The 15,063-nt window shown below is 38.7% G+C and overlaps 1 protein-coding gene across 1 annotated transcript in view; it reads right to left on the reverse strand.

The window, feature by feature from the left end:
- Window positions 1–15,063, reverse strand: part of LOC136885511 (intermembrane lipid transfer protein Vps13) — a 1,358,975-nt gene that overhangs the window by 269,174 nt on the left and 1,074,738 nt on the right. The window contains exon 47 of the mRNA XM_067158109.2: window positions 3,542–3,733. Within this exon, the coding sequence (XP_067014210.2) occupies window positions 3,542–3,733 (192 nt within the window). The remainder of the gene's footprint in view (window positions 1–3,541; window positions 3,734–15,063) is intronic.

Below are 15,063 nucleotides of genomic sequence, written 5' to 3' on the forward strand. Positions count from 1 at the left end.
TCGATTCAGTATCTCTTCATTTGTGATTCAATCTATCCATTCCACCTTCAGCATTCCTCTGTAACACCACATTTCAAAAGCTTCTATTCTCTTTCTTTCTGAGCTAGTTATCGTTCATGATTCACTTCCATACAATACCACGCTCCACACGAAAGTCTTCATAAACATCTTTCTAATTCCTGTATCAATGTTTGAAGTGAGCAGATTTCTTTTCTTAAGAAAGCTCTTCCTTGCTTGTGCTGATCTGCATTTTATGTCCTCCTTACTTCTGCCACCGTTAGTTATTTTACTACCCAAGTAACAATATTCATCTACTTCCTTAAAGACTTCATTTCCTAATTTAATATTTCCTGCATCACCTGCCTTCGTTCGACTGCACTCCATTACTTTTGTTTTGGTCTTATTTATTTTCATCTTGTACTTCTTACCCAGACTTCATCCATACTGTTCAGCAGCTTCTCGAGATCTTCTGAAGTCTCAAGATAAAATAACTATATCATCGGCAAATCTAAGGAATTGATTTCCTCTCCTTGGATTGTGATTCCCTTTCCAAATTCCTCTTTGATTTCCTTTACTGCCTGTTCAATGTAAACACTGAAAAGGAGGGGGACACAAACTGCAGGCTTGCCTCACTCCTTTACGGATTGCTGCTTCTTTTTCAAAGCCCTGGATTCTTATCACTGCAGACTGATTTTTATACAGATTGTAGCTAATTCTTCGTTCTCGGTATCTGATCCCAATCACCTTCAGAATCTTAAATAGCTTGGTCCAATCAACATTATCGAATGCCTTTTCTAGATCTACGAATGCCATGTACGTGGGCTTGTCCTTCTTGATTCGATCCTCTGAGATCAGACGTAAAGTCAGGATTGCTTCACGTGTTCCTACATTTCTTCTGAAGCCAAATTGCTCTCCCAACTCAGTTTTAACTTGTTTTCCCATTCTTCTGTAAATAATACATGTTAAAATTCTGCAGGCATGAGATACTAAACTAATGGTGCGATAGTTTTCACACCTGTCAGCACTGGCTTTCTTGGGAATAGGTATAACAACATTCTGCCAAAAATAGGACGGGTCTTCTCCTGTCTCATACATCTTACACACTAAATGGAATAGCCTTGCCATGCTGGTTTCTCCTAAGGCAGTCAGTAATTCAGAGGAAATGTCATCAATTCCAGGTGCCTTGTTCCTATTTAGGTCGCTCACAGCTCTGTCAAACTCTGACCTCAAAATTGGGTCTCCCATTTCACCAGCATGAACACCCACTTCTAGTTCCAGAACCAAATTATCTACATCTTTACCTTGATACAACTGTTGGATATGTTCCTGCCATCTTTCTGCTTTGTCTTCTTTCCCTAGAAGTGGCTTTCCATCTGAGCTCTTAATATTCATACACCTAGATTACCTTTCTCCAAAGGTTTTCTTGATTTTCCTGTATGCAGCATCTACGTTTCCTAGGACCATACAACCTTCGACATCCTTGCACTTCTCCTTCAGCCAGTCTTCCTTAGCTACCTTGCACTTTCTATCCACTTCATTCTTTAATCGCCTGTATTCTTTTCCGCCCCCTTCATTTCTAGCATTCTTGTATTTTCATTGTTCATCAATCAGGTCTAGTATCTCCTGAGTAATCCACTGATTCTTAGTTATCTTTTCTTCCTCCTTAAAATTTCTTCAGCAGTCCTGCTGACTTCATTTTTCATGACTATCCACTCTTCCTCTATAGTGTTTCCTTCAGCCTTTTCATTTAGTCCTTTTGGAACATGCTCCTTGAAACAATCCCTCACGCACTTTTCCTTCAACTTGTCTAGATCCCATCTTTTTGTATTCTTTCCTTTCTTCAATTTTTTCAGATTCAGATGGCATTTCATGACCAACAAGTTGTGGTCAGAGTCCATGTCTGCTCCTGGAAAAGTTTTGCAATCCAACACCTGGTTTCTGAATCTCCACCTAATCAAAATGAAGTCTATTTGATACCTTCCAGTGTCTCCAGGTCTCGTCCATGTATACAGCCGTCGTTTGTGGTGTTTGTACCAAGTATTGGCAAGGACTAAATTATGATCAGTGTAGAATTCAACCAGCCGACTTCCTCTTTCGTTCCTTTGTCCCAATCTGAATACTCCTACTGTATTACCTTCTCTTCCTTGGCCTACCACTGCATTCTAGTCTCCCATCACAATTAGATTCTCGTCACCTTTTACATTTTGTAATAAATCTTCTATCTCTTCATATATTCATTCGATTTCCTCATCATCCGCCGAGCTAGTAGGCATATAGACATGCACTATTGTGGTGGGCATTGGTTTGGTTCTATCTTGACGACAATAATTCTTTCACTATGCTGATCATAGTAGCTTACCTGCTGCCCTATTTTCTTATTCATTATTAAACCAACTCCTGCATTTCCTCTGTTTGATTTTGTGTTGATAATTCGGTAGTCGCTTGACCATAATCCTGTTCTTCCTGCCAACGTACTTTACTTATACCAACTACATCTAACTTTAGTCTATTCATCTCCCTTTTCAGATTCTCTAATCTACCACAATGACTCAAACTTCTAACATTCCACGCTCCGACTTGCAGAATGTCAGTATCCATCCTCCTGATAATCGCCCCCTCTCGTGTAGTCCCCACCCGGAGATTTGAATGGGGGACTAGTTTACCTCCGGAATATTTTACCCGGGAGGAAGCCATCATCAGTACATCATTCATACAGAGAGAGCTGCATGTCCTCGGGAGTTAGTTAGGCTGTAGTTTCCCATTGCTTTCAGCCATGCGGCTGAAAGCCATGTTGAGTATTATTACAAGGCCATATCGGTCAATGATGTAGACTGCCGCCCTTGTAACTTCCGAAAGGCTGCTACCCCCCTTTCGATGAACCATTCCTTAGTCTGGTCTCTCAACAGATACCCATCCGATATGGTTGCACCTGCAGCACGGCTATCTGCTTCATTGGGACACGCTAGCCTCCCCACCACGGCAAGGTCACATGGTTCGCAAGGGAGGATTGTATTGTTATGAGATGTTTTATTTTATAATAAAAACCATTTTATGTCTACCAGTGCTGATGATGGCTCAACTGATACAAAACATGAACACTTGAATATAATGTTGATTAAATAATCTACAAGATTATAATGTGTAGTACTGAATAGGTGGAAATCTTAATACTTCAATTTAGACTATCTACAGACAATACGAAACTCAAAATATGAATTTCATTTCTTGCAAATAGAACAAAATGTCAAAATATTAGCTGTCAATATGGATAAATAATGGAATTTAGATCATATTATGATAAGAACTCAGTGACAACACAAATTGTGTCCATTATAGCATCACTGTTATTATTTTGGAAGTTTTCAATTAATGCTGGGGTATTGTGTCCATGTGAATTAATGACAACGTCCCTGTTATTTAGAGGTGGCTGTTATTCAGAATTGTCTCTTTTGAGATGTTTCACTGTGTTTCTTATTCTCTACTATAAAAATTGTCATACAACTCTATGCCCATAGCAAGCATACAAACGTAGCTTCCTTACCTTGTATGAACGTCCCTTCGTTGTACAACTAATGACACCAGAGTTTCCAGCCACATCAATGGAAAACTTCTCTGACCACTGTCCATCACCAATTCTAATGGCAGCCTTCTTGTTACTTGAGAAAGATGGAAATAATACTGGATTCTTCACATCATTGGGATGATATGGGATCTCTTTAGACTCATCTGACTGCTGAAAAGAGTAATATATTTTTCTTCTCAAATAATTAAATAGTACACAAACAATATACAGAGTGAGCCTCAGTTGAGTAGCAGGTTATTCCCTGTGCTGTGTCAGGGCATAGCCTGCCCACTGATGTCACAGTCTCAGCTAGTCTATGATAAGCTTCCGTACAGCATATAGCATGCTTGCTTGCTTCTTATACAGCAGTAATTGATAGGTTTTGTGCATTTCATGGCTTCTGAATTAGGTGGTGAATAGATTATTTTACTGTGCTGTATATTTTTAAAGCATGAATTAGCTGGGAGAGTGAAAAGAGAATTCTGTAAAGAATTTCCTGGAGTATGACTGCCAATGGATTAAGGAATTAAGGCAATTGTGAATAAATTAAAAACTGTGGGTTCAGTGCCAAACAAAATATGAGTTAAGAAATAGACTCTTAACTGACAAAAAATTGAGAATAGTTATGAAAGACTTGAGTGATCACCCCCCAGCCCCCCCAACACACACCCACACAAAAAACTAAAACTTAAAGGAACCTGAGTAAAGTGAGGTTTCCTATTCTTCTGCATGGTAGACAGTAAAAAAAAAAAAAAAAACTGAAATTTATCCCTTACAAAGTCACAGAAGTGATGCACTAAAATCTCAGATGGTCCAGTGCCAGCTTCCTAGCTCAGTCCTGTGGTATTTGAAGGTGCTCAAATACGTCAGCCTTGTGTTGGTCGATTTGCTGGCTCGTAAAATAACTCATGTAGGACAAAATTATGACACCTCTGCATCTCCAAAAAAACATAAAAGTAGTTAGTGCTACGCAAACTACTAACATTATTATTATTGGGGATTATGAAAGGTGCCTCTTCAGAGATTGTGACTTGATAGCAAATTCATGAGCAACCAGGTGATCCCTGGATGACAACAACAATGCCTCCCGAACCTATCATACCAGAAACATCACCATCAAGGCTTTTCTCAGGGCCTCAGTTAACAATTATCTCTGTTAACAATTGAAGGTATATCATCAGCCAAAGATGTGTTACAAGATCCATGTAGTCAATACAGATGCCTCTTGTGCATACAGCAGACACACACACGCAGTGAAATGTGTTGACCAACTTGCTGTTGAAAGACCCCATCATAAATATGGAAGTGCCATTTTTGTCCAATCTAATGTTCAGACCCAACCTACAGCCTGCACCGAGGAAAATGATGTTGAATTTCTCACCACAGAGATCAATAACTGCACAATCTCATTTCTCTATAAGCCGCTTACCATTGAATTCATGAGTGCAATATAAATGGTCCGCTATTGGATATGAATTTACTCATTCAGGACAAATATATCAGGTTCCCTATGGGAATCAAGACACACAGATAGTTATTGGTAATTTTAACTGCCACAGTCATATTTGGGGTATGAGTCTGATGACGAGAATGGTAGGTACTGCATAGCAAGAATGGCTGAGATAAATCAGCCGACTCTTATATGTGATTTAAAGTTTAAAATTTCATTGTTCCGTATTGAAGAATATTACAGTTAAAATTGAAATAATTGATAAAGAGATTCAACCTATTCACTGCAAAAGAATAAGAAATGTAGTGAATTACATTCCCATTTAATAATTGGTAGAAATGGTACCGGTTTCGACCCTAGTCCAGGTCATCATCAGCCGATTAAGACGAAAAACAATGCATAGGATCAGTAGAAGAGGCAATATAAAAATGAAATGGGGGTAGACATTGTAAAACTTAGAAGAAGTAAAATGCAAATCACTCAAAAGAAAACAGTGCGCAATTCTCTGAGCGGTAGCATAGCACACGCAGCACTAGGCAAAGTCCCACAATGTTTACGAATAGTGGAGAACAGTTAAATGAGCCAGTTTTTAATTACTGTCAGGCATAAAGTCACATCACAATCGAACACGTTCGAAGATCCATAATCGTGCAGGAGTTGAAGATGAGTAGATACACTGAAGCAACTTGCCAGCTCCCGGTGATCAGCGTGATGCATTCAATATCAGGCACTGTGGTTTCAAATGCCCAAAGTAAAATGGAGAATAGCTTGACGGTCCAGTAATTTTCTCAGTCACGGGAAAGTAAGTATATAGATAAATATAATACAATTCAATATAACTGTATAAGTAATTGTGCTCCTATAGAATTCTTAGAACAGTTGACGTGAAAAAACATTTCCAGTGTTGTGTGTCGTGACTTCCCCTTGCCTATATAACTGGCTCTGTTTGCCTTCCAACTTGAGGAGTACCTCAGCTGTTGGAGAGAGAGGAACTTCTTTGTGTTACGCTGGTGTAAATCTCTACCTATTTTTCCATTCCAATGTGAGACTATACGATTTGACCATGACGTACTCTAAACTTCATATTTGTACACTTTGCATGTACATGACTATGTTCTTGAGTGGTTGTGCTCGATCATTTATCGATAAGAGAGTGAGTGGATCTCTAATTACTTTAATTTGGAACACTGTTGGAACTTTAAAAAGAACATTCTTTTGTCAATATTCTGGAAAACCACTTGTACTTCAGTGCTGTTTATATTTCTCTACTGTGCAGATGTCTCATCTTGAACTTGTTGACATCCTGTCATTTTATTGGGCTAAGCATCTGTGCTGCATCGAGTGCTTTCTAGAACTTGTTATTTGCAGTAGTACACTATACTCTAGTTAGATCAATTCTTCTGGTATGCCCAGACTCTGTAATTTAAAATGTTATTCTTTGATTCATTCTCCTATTCAGTTGTTTTTCCTATTTCCCTAATATTTCTTATTACTTATTGTACATTTGGTTGGGAAACATCTGTGCTGTTTCATGTATGTGTCTGTCAATTCTATTCAGATAAAAGCTAAGCTATATTGCTGTAACTGATCTTTGTAAAATTCCTTTGTGATCTGTTGTGAAATGAGTCTTGACTTTTTTTTTGTTGCTTTACTATTCCTAACGTATTGTGTCTGGTGTTTGAATACATCTATTTGTTCATCCAAAGTTGGCATTCTTGTTGATCTTAGTGTCCTTGTATTTTCCAAACTGTTTGTACTCATTGCTTTTTTATTTCTTCCCCTTTGTACCAGCCATGGTTATCCTCTTGTTGCTCAGCATTTACAAGTATGTCACTTCCATGGCCACCTTATTTTTGGTAAGGAAAGAAACAACAGATACGGGACACCATCTTATATCTGCTCTAAGTGCAGCAAAAATGGATCAGTGTAAGAGGATGGTAGAAGATCTAGACCTAACAAAAGACAGTCACAAAGCATGGAGACTACAGAAGCACCCCAACAACAATCCTATGAAGACCACCCGACACACTAACATCATTGCAAATCAAATTGCACATCAGTTACTCCTGAATGGGAAGGCAACCCATGAAGTCAGAACGCCCAAAGTACAGAGTGGATGGAAGAAAGGAACTCTCTCACTGGACCCTTCAACATGATGGAATCAGATAAGGCTATTAAAAAAAATAAAAAAATAAATGTAAAATTGGCAAGTCAGTAGGCCTGCATGATATTCTGATAGAACAGATTAAGCATTTTGGACCAAAAACTAAGCAATGGGTTCTGCAGCTCTTGAACAACTCTATCAGCAGAAGTCAGATACCGAAGATAGAGAGAAAGAGTGGAGTAAATGCAATACTGAAACCTGGCAAGGGAGGGAACCATCCAAAATATTTCAGACTCGTAGCACTTTCGTCACACCTAGAATTACTGGAAAGAATGTTTAAAAAATATTTTTTACAATCTCTTTTATGTTGCACCGGCACAGATAGGTGTTACAGCGACGATGGGATAGGAAAGGACCAGGAGTGGGAAATAAGTGACTGGTCTTAATTAAGGTACAGACTGGTGTGAAGATTGAAACAACAGAAAACTATCTTCAGGGCTATCAACAGTGGGATACAAACCCACAATCCCCCCAATACAAAAGAATGATTTTAAATTGCATTTTGCTTGTAATATACCCATTACTTACACCACAGCAAGCTGGCTTCCGTCCTGGTAAAAGCTGTACTGGGCAACTTCTGAACCTCACACAGTATATAGAGGATGGATTTCAAGACTCATTCTATTCCCTCGATGACAACAGTACAGTCCAAATATTTATCAAACTGCATATTATTCAACTGATTTCATACAACCCTTGAATTGTTCCTCTGAGGTTATCTCCACGACCGATCTTATAGTGTGATTTTATGTACCCACAGAACGTTAACAATCATGGGCACATTATTTTTATCCCGTAGTCTCAAACCACAATTTAAACAAAAAATTTAGGTCACATTTAGAACTCGCTCGCATCCAGTGGCAACGTCCAGACACATTTAAGTATCACAATTTCTTATTCACGCACAATTTGGAAACTGGGTTCATGAGTTGAGCATAATATTTGTGATCCTTAGTCACTCTACATTTAAACACTTAATATCTACCATTTAGCACTGTTTACTTTTGGATTTCATATTTAATTCCCGATGGTTGAAACTATTGACAGCCACTGGCAAAATCTTGGCATTTCAAATACACTGATCAATTGAAACAACCTTCCACATATACAACACATACTTAAAATCACTGGCAATTCCATACCCCTGGACTTATGAATAATAATAATGTTACTGGCTTTACGTCCCACCAACTTTTTTTTTTTTTTTTTTTTTTTTTTTATTTTTTTTTTTTTTTTACGGTTTTCGGAGACTCTGAGGTGCCGGAATTTAGTCCTGCAGGAGTTCTCTTACGAGCCAGTAAATCTACCGACACAAGGCTGGCGGATCTGAGCACCTTCAAATTACACTGGACTGAGCCAGGATCGAACCTGCCAAGTTGGGGTTAGAAGGCCAGCGCCTCAACCATCTGAGCCACTCAGCCCGGCGTACTTATCAATCACCACTGATCTGCATTTCGTCTTTTTTTAAAAATAATTGCAAAGAATTTGGAAATTTATTGAACATCTCCCTTGGTAAATTATTAGAATAACATACCTTATTTATAACAATATAAACTATAAGCCTGACCAAATTGGTTGTGCAACTACGCATGATACTATAAAACCACACCTGAGTTTGGATCTCATTTCTCAAATGACATGCATGAAACAAGTCCAAACACAACAAATAAATTAACTATGAAACCAAAAGCAAAATATATACAAGAAAACAAACTTCAATTATGCTTAAGGTGAGATCGGACCCCACATTTTTCGAAAAACTTGAATTAAATTTTTTTAGTCTATATAAATATTTCGACTTTCCTGAACATTTTGATGTATCATTTTTGTAATTAATACATGTGCATGTATTTAATTTAATTTTTAATTTCATGTGACATAACAAGATGTCTGCATTAGCGTCTGCATCCTTTCATATTTATATTCATATCTCAGAAAGTATATGATCTAGAAGGCTGTGGTTTTGCTTGCTTCTCTTTGGATTTGTTTTTTACTGATTGGCTGCATAGATTTGATTATTCTTTGCTTATATGTCAGTAAAACATAAACAAAGCAAAATATTTTGATATTTGGTAGCTTACTACGTTCATAGAGAATATTGTGTGTTATAGCTCTCATTTCATTTACATTTTCATGTGTTCCTTCATCTCATTTAAACCTAAATCATGTTGCCAGGAAGTGGCCCATATACTAAACTCAAGTAACCATTATTATCCCCTCTGTTAATGCGATAGCAATTATACTTAATTATAACATTAGGGTACTCATCCGATTCTTTGGCATGTTAAACGGATGAAGGGCTAAGGCCTCAAATCCGTCTAGCAACCCATGGCACTGGTATCCATAACAGGGAGATGAATTAATACAAGGCACTTGCCTGACACACACAACATCTTAACCTTACAACAAATACTTTTCAGAGATATTTCAACACTTTGGTGGTTAATGCAACCAACGTGTTCAATGTACATACTTCATTCCTCTCCTGAACAAAGGAACCAGTGACAAGATATGTCGATATTGCATCCACGACGCGGCGCGCACTTCAGCGTAATTGAACACAGCACTCCCGGAAATGTTTGTGTCTTTGCTGGCTAGTGTTCATTTTGCAGACGAGGTACCTCTCCAAAGGATGACTGTGCCTCGAAGTCGAATTGATACAGGTGGACTGCAGTATGTGTGATCATAACCAGTCTTTCCTTCCAGTGAATATTCAGAATGACCATTAGCTTATCTGTTCGCTGTCTATGGTGTAAATTAATCTTGCAGTAACTCTAACTTCTTCCTAATGAGAAGTCCACGACGGAGTGTAAATCTGTCCCTATCACAGTGTGCACAAATGTACCCATAATTATGATGAGTGAATGCAGGCCAAGTCTCTACTTGTATTTCCCGCACATTGTTTACGCTATTTCTGTGCCTGGCGTCCACCAGTAAATTGTAATTAAGGTAACACCATCTAATAGGTGAAGAGATAATACTGCCCGATACTGAAGTGTTCACTATCACTCCGAATACTTTAATACTGTTCTTTGTTACGGTGCGAGTAGCTGTCTGTGGACAAGCCTGGATTAACACCGTGACTGACTGTTCAGAAGTAGTAATGCCTTGTTAGGCGATGAGTCCCCTTTTATAGTATTTTTGCAGTACTTCTGGGTTCACCCGAGGTCAACTCAAGGAGGGAGGCAACAGATCTTCTGAACTGATGTTTGCAGACTGAGCCAGGTGTTGAAGCATGGCCCACTCATACGATATGTGATTATGACCTCCTCAACGTAGTTTGATCCATAATCGATACGCTGCATCAAAAGTTACCATCAAAACAGTGCCTTCTCCCCTTCATGGACATTTCAGCTTCGGTCTTAGCATCATCTGTGCCTAGCCAATCAGGAAATACCTGGGACTGATTCTCAGAAATTGATACATTAAATTATTAAAATTATTTCAGATTTTTATGGCAATAACCTTCGAAAATTCCCATGGTTATGATTCCATAATCAGCATAATTTATTTATTATTAATAGTGGAGTTAACTAGATTTTACCTTCGCAAAATCTACGGTGGCATTACTGTACTATGGTGCTCGTGTATATAGATTTTTAGTATTAGTCCTCAGAGTCGGCAGGCAATTGAATTCCCTCTTTACAAGCATGATCTGAACTTCACGACTACAGGCCCTGAGACATATGGCGGGCATGTACCCTCTTTCTGAGTCTTCCTGAAATACAGAAGGGGTGAATGGAGCGGGAGTTCCCGTCTTGGTTTCCGGCTACCGCGCTAAGTGGCCATTTGGCTCCCTCTAATATAAATTTATCTGCCTTGCTAATCCCTCAAGACATAAGCTTTTAAAGTCGAGAATTACCAATAATCTATTGTTGAAGAGTGGAACTTTCTTAACCCATTCAAGTCACAATAAATGGCCACATTGTTGACTGTGGAATCAGATTTAATTTGCCAGCCAGTAGTTTGAGCATACCCGTCACACAAAAATATGCATTAAATGCTAACTAATGAAGATAATAATTCACACAAATTTTGTATTCATGCGATTGAAAGTTAAGATTTACCCATACTTCATTCCTCGAATGACTGCTGGCTGCAGTATAAATGTTTAATTTGAAATCATTTCAAAAAGAGCGGACCTGTGTAATCTAAAAACATCGCAAGTATGGACGGTTGGCGGAATCTAACTTTGATGCAAGTATTTCGGAAACACTGCTGGATCCACAAAATGGATATATATCAATATTACTGTCTTTATTCTCCAATTTCCAATTACTATGGTTCTTTTGCATCATGGGCCACACGTGTTTGGAAGGATTTGGTGTGGCACTTTCACTCTCACTTTCGTCAATGCTCTTCGCACCATCGCTATGACCACCCTCAAACTAGTATTCATTTTCCAAAACATCATTACTGCCATAATTGCCATCTATAACACTGTCTACAAGCACTTTCAAACTGTTGTTGTCATTATCACAATACCGGTTCTACTGCATAATGAATACTGAATACCGATGAAAATACACAAATGTTCAACAGTCCCATTGGCATACAAAAATACAGACAGTGCCGTTTACAACAGTACATGCCTCTTGTTCCTTACAGTGTGTATTGTGAAAACTTATATTGCAAAGGGAATCTAACATAAGAAGATAAGCGAGACACTATGCCATTGTGAGCTGAGCTCGTCATTTGATTCATGCACCAAAACACCGTGCACGACCACAGCTCGTCAAATGATGCAAATGGATTAATACTCATGGAAACAGTTGTCCACTTCTGTAACTACTTGATGGTAGTGAATATTTCATCATAGCGAACAACTGTGGGCCACGAAACTATATGCCAGCGTAAAATTTTAATACTCCTATGATATCTTAAAATTATGACACAAAGCCTAAGCCGTCCAGGTACAATATATATAAGTGACCAGTCAGTAAGTCCAAATACCAGAAGTTTCTTGTATGCTGATCTTGCCCAGACCACACAAAGCACCAATTTTGAAACAGTGGAAATAAATCTCACTACTGCAAAGGGAAACTACCTCACTCCCTAGTATGCCTCTTCAGTGACGCCTAGGCTATTTATGACAGCTGTTAGCGAAGCTATGGAGAATCAAACCAGTCTTTGGGCTGAATACCCAACATACAACTGCCCTCAAAAACTTATCTTGCTATTATGATGCAAACCAGCTCAGACATGATCCAGCAATGACACAAGTTTGTGCCTTTCATTTCAAAAGCAAACAAGCACACCAGTCCTACCTGAAAGTCATGTGGTCAGGTGTTGAACTACAGCTCAGTAATACTTCAAAATATCTGTGAGTAATGCTTGACAGAGCTCTAACTTTCAAAAATCACTGTATGAACTGTAAACAGAAATTCTGTGCACACTGACTGGATCGAAGTGGGGTAGTCAACCACAAACCATCCACACATCTCGGGAACTAATTGGATCAGTCAAAAAAGGCAAGATTGCAGTTACAAGATCTCCCAACATCCCTGGACAGATAGCAGTAGCTGAATGCTTACCTCCTGGCTACAAAGAAAACTGAACAATTTGGAAATCCTTGAATAGGTTAAGATCAGGTGTGGGCAGGTCCTAAGTGACCTTAGCAAGATGGAGTTACACTTATGCTAATAACATCAAGTGAGAAGACGGAGAGGACTGTACTCTAAACCAAACGTTTTAATGTCCTCTGTGCCTATCTCCTCTAAAATTTGAAGTCTTTCAAGGCACACAGAATGCAGTTGATGTAGCAAAATTTTATTGAAATGTATGCAATATGACTGAGTGTAATTTTAAAATAGGCAAATTTAAGCCCAAGAGACCCAGCTGCAAGAAAACATTATTGCAAATGGTTTCTTCAATCCATGAATAGTGGTCAATTAAATCCCAAATTAGTCCTGTTTTTGATGGGGTATGATTTTATTTACATGGGTATGTAAATTCACAAAATATCTGGTATTGGTCATGCAAGACTCCAAGAATAATAAATGAAACTCTACTCCAAGGCCTTAAAATAGGAGTTTGGTGCACTATTAATGCTAAAAGAATAAAAAAGTGTGGCCAATTTCTTTTAACGACTCCATTAATTCTGACCGATATATAGAATTTATACTGAATGAGTTTCTTCCTAAACTGACTGAACAGGAAAGGTTGGTCAGATATTTCCAGGAAGATAGGGCTACAGCACATAAAACTCTTATTTCAATTAACCAACTAAGCAAATTCTACTAATCACTTTGCATGAATCACTGCTAGACACATCACAATTCAGTTCGTACTGGAAACTGATACATGTTACTTGTTGGGTTCTACGTTTTATCAGAGTGATGAAGGAAAGAGTACGATACCCCAAGTATCTCACAGAAATAGATATAAATAACGCTCGACTTTACTGGATATGTCAGACTCAAGAAGAATGTTTCGGTATGGAACTCACCGCCTTGAGGCGAAACATTCCGCTTCCAAATAAGTCCAAGATGTGTGATATTTCTAGAGACAGAACAGAGCATTTTCATGTACTACTGATTTTTAAAGCATGAATCTGCTGGGGGAGTGTGAGGAGAATTCTGTGAACAATTCCCTGAGCACGAGTGCTTCGTAGGTTTCTTCCCAATTGACATCACTTCAGGCTTGGAAATGCTAATTTTTATATTTCTCATTGCATATATTTTAAGCTCCAGAACTCACATTCACCAACAAATCTACATAGCAACTGACTTATAGAAGAAGTGAAAAAAGGTAATTTGCACCAAAATTTGTCAGGGATTGAGACGCCCTCTATGTCCTCTATCGGTGTATCATTTTATGACAGAGACTAGCAGGGAGTTGTCTATCTGTAAAACCAGAGAGTTTGTACTTACTAACAATAATAAAGGGATTTGTTTATAACTTGTAAACGGTCGTTACTCGCGAGGAACAAAATATAATACTGGTGCCGAAAACCCTGATTTCTAGACTCGTGTTACCGGTGACATTAAGTTCCAGTGAATGTATTAAGGAACTATGAATGAAGCTCGACTGGCTTCCCGAATCCAGTATGCAGCGCGTTAGTTTACTTCTCCCTGTTGGGCCTTTGATCCATATGCGGGCTGTTTGTAAGTACGTGAAATTTGGAGTCGTAACTGAAATCTTGCCAACTGATGTCTGCAAGCTATCGTTTCTATTGCAGAGAGAGACATGGTGTTGTTCTTTGCATTTAGTGCAAAATGCCTTCCCGTGTTTGAAACACTGACCTCTGTTGTGGCCTCGCCTTAAGCATAGAAAACAACGATTCGTAGCTCTCAGTTTTTCAGTTCTTGACCGGATATCTTTCATTTGATGACAGTCTTGACCCCAATGTCCGGAATTCTTGCTACCCTATTACGTTTTCGGCAGTATCGTAATGCAATCGTTTCAGATGGAAGCCAAGCATTTCTCCAACTTTATCTAAATGAGAAAGACCGCAACTTAACTAGATTTCTGTGGTATCGCATAAATTCAGATGGCTCTGGAGACTATCAGGTGACGGAAGAGATCATTGCATATCGCTTCACACGCCTTCCCTTCGGTCTCGCAAGCAGCCCATTCCTATTATCTGCCACTTTAAGGGAACTAGCTTCACTTCATAAGGAAACGTGCCCATTAGCGACAGCTCTTATTGACAAATCAACCTTCATGGATGATTTCACAATCAGCCTAGAAGATAACAACGAAGTGATCACAACCTACTACGAGTTGAATAGTCTTCTGAAACTAATAAAACTCCCCCTTTCAAAATGGGCTAAGAACTCAATACCAATTAAGGAGATATGGAAGGCAGAGGGCAGGGAAACAAAAAACGAAACTACTGTACTTGGAGTTAGTTGGGATACAGACAAAGATTCCCTGACATTCGAT

Source organism: Anabrus simplex, chromosome 1 (genome assembly GCF_040414725.1).
Source record: "Anabrus simplex isolate iqAnaSimp1 chromosome 1, ASM4041472v1, whole genome shotgun sequence".
Taxonomy (NCBI): domain Eukaryota; kingdom Metazoa; phylum Arthropoda; class Insecta; order Orthoptera; family Tettigoniidae; genus Anabrus; species Anabrus simplex.